The sequence below is a fragment of the Bombus pyrosoma genome, linkage group LG17 (assembly GCF_014825855.1).
Source record: "Bombus pyrosoma isolate SC7728 linkage group LG17, ASM1482585v1, whole genome shotgun sequence".
Classification (NCBI taxonomy): domain Eukaryota; kingdom Metazoa; phylum Arthropoda; class Insecta; order Hymenoptera; family Apidae; genus Bombus; species Bombus pyrosoma.
In genome coordinates, this window is record NC_057786.1 from 3,423,029 (window position 1) to 3,425,904 (window position 2,876).

Sequence of the window (2,876 nt, forward strand, 5' to 3'; positions counted from 1 at the left end):
TTATGTTAAATCGAGTATTGACTAAATTGTCTATTTGTCATTATATTACGAATACATCAATTTAAGTGTTCTAAAGATAAATTAGAATTTTTTTTTTATTGGACTATTTCGAAACTTCGTCACTAAATGTGCGTACAAAATTTCTATTTATGCCTGTTGGATTATTATGAGAAATGAGTGCTTGTGCGTAGTATATGGCAGCAAATATTATTCAACGTATTGAAAATAAATTTCTTTGTACGAAAATTGCAATATAAATGGGAAAAAGACACAGCAATAATTTATTTATATATAAATATATATAAAAGATACCGATATTATTTGCTTTTGTTTAATAGTTTAATTGTTAAACAGTTTAATCAGTGTTAACGGTCAGTTCTTAAGAATTCAGTCCGAAATACAGACGTGTCTTCCTCAGATAAAAATTAATTGCATTACGCATTTATTACAACCAGAATTATTACGTCTTCTAACTTATATTGTCTATAATCAACAGAGCCTAACAGTCAAGGGCCTCAAACAGTCAAGTATAGGTTTCAAATTTTGCAACATCTCTATCTCTGGTATACATATACATGTACATATATAAAGTGCAAAGTACTTTTATGTTCGTTCTGTTATAACTTAAAAACTACTGCACCGATTTAAATTGGACTCGAATCATTCGATAGAGAACGTTCCAACGATGGTTTAACCAAAATAGCACCTATTTAGTATTTTAAGTTGTCAAGTAATGAAAGAGAACATTAAAAGATTCAGAACGAATAAATTGCGCCTTCACTGATAACAATGAAGTTGGCATGACAAGTTTTTATTATTATTAATATTTAATTTGTACTTTACAATTTACCAGCTGATTATTTGGAAAATTGACATGACAGCAAGAGATGGCCCGAACAGATCAATCGTCATTCTTCGGCTGTATTCGGAATAAGTACGAGCGCCCTATGCAATAGTGGGGAACATAAGGCTCCCGTCTTACAACAAGCAAGGTTATTATTTCTCCAAACAATTGTTACTCATTTTCTTCTCGTTTTGACTTATTTGTTGCAATATTAACATCAATTAGTTACTAAGGACATACATCCGGGTAAGGACCGAGTATATCAGCTAGTTATAATGCTACTGCGACCACAATCCACGACATCAATTCACGATTACTACTCTTAATCACTTCAACTCCAAATACGTAAACTTTTATTCGAATTTGCGATCTCACAACATTGACTTGTATTCATTAGTCATTCTCTAGTAGTGTAATATGATATTATGTCAGTTTCATTAGGTTGTTTTGAAATGTTATATATATTTACCAATTTCTGCATTGGGGTGAAGTCCGTACAGAACAGGACTTTCAGCAGGTAGGTAGTTATCAACGTACTGATGATATGCATCATAATCACTATTTGGTGGTACCAAAAAATCTGGTGCAAGGTATAATTCACCTACACAAAAAGTGTAAATTTATTTCTTTGTTAACTGCTTCTGTAAAAATTGTTGTAATGTCTCCTAATTCAATCTCGTCGTAAATTCTTGAAGCTATTGATGGTGTCGAAAAATATTTCAAACAAAAGTTCAACAATTTACTGTTTACGAGAGACAGACAAAACATAAGCAAGGTCGCCACAAAGCGTAAGTGTCGACAGGACTAATGAGCCATCGATATCCCTACGGTCCTTTCGCCAAATACTGGGAAGAAGGCATACGTGACCACGATCGCGGACGTGTAACGAACGCGTGCGTAGTGGGGATATTGAGAGGTGACAAAAACAAACGAAATGGATTGAGAGATGAGTGGTGACCGAGAAGCGTGATTGGTCAGTCGAAATCGAGAAACGCGAATAAATTGTCGTCCGCTCAAGTCGCGAGTCGAGATTTGTAATAAAACCGTTAAGCGAGAATAAAAATACTGTTAAACAAAATGCCGAATATTTCTTTGGCACTCTACAGGTACTACCAACGCCTCAAATAGATACAAAATAAGAAAAGAAAACGAATAGTAATCATTAAATAGTAAAGAATTATTTGCATCCTTAAAGCAAATACATTGATATAAAGCGTATTTCTTTTCAACATTAAAAAGTTTTGATTGTTGTAAGAAGAGATCAATAAAGAATTTACAAACTTAAAGTTTTATAGAAAAAATTGTATTTAAAAATAGATTTAATAAATCAAATATATACCTTCAACTAATTCTGTTTTCAAATATTCCACTAAATATGTCTTGCATAGTCTTCTATCCCAATCATCTGTTATATGGCCTCCATACATTATTTCTCCAAATAAGTAACGAAGATCCTCCCAAGGTACTTTGATACTATTTTCCAGGTAATTAAATAATACAGATACGCTGATTGTTAGATCACCGAAGTTGAATGGATAGGACTGACACCAAAGAAAATAGTTTTTTGAACATACATATATGTGTAAATCTAGTATATAACTTATAAGCTTGTTATAATTATATAAATTTGTTTAAACATGTTTTGGATGAGTATAAACCACATTTTACTAGACAAAAAATTGTTCTACAGAAAGTGTTGTTTGAAAAAATTGCCGAAAATCATTGCTAATACTATTAATTACTTATCTCTGAACGTTATACATAAATTTCATATATACATACATAATATACATACATATGTATACGATACACATACGTTATACATACATAAATTATATATATATATATATGTAAATTTGCTTTTCTAACAACGATTAACATAGTAACAGAGAAATTTGTTTAATTGCTATTTGTGCTTAGTTACGTTCTAAATTATTTAATAATTTACTATTAAAACATATATTGACTAAAAAAACAATTATTGATGAATATAATTTACGAACTTTGCTAATATCATGGCTAGTAAAAAGTA

The 2,876-nt window shown here is 30.9% G+C and overlaps 1 protein-coding gene across 1 annotated transcript in view; it reads right to left on the minus strand.

Moving 5' to 3' along the window:
• LOC122577069 (dynein beta chain, ciliary-like) overlaps window positions 1-2,474 on the minus strand; it is a 10,296-nt gene extending 7,822 nt beyond the window's left edge. The window contains exons 1-2 of the mRNA XM_043748153.1: window positions 2,184-2,474; window positions 1,314-1,445 (exon numbers count right to left, since the gene is read on the minus strand). Of these exons, the coding sequence (XP_043604088.1) occupies window positions 1,314-1,445; window positions 2,184-2,271 (220 nt within the window). The 5' untranslated portion in view covers window positions 2,272-2,474. The remainder of the gene's footprint in view (window positions 1-1,313; window positions 1,446-2,183) is intronic.
• Window positions 2,475-2,876: the final 402 nt, after the last annotated feature.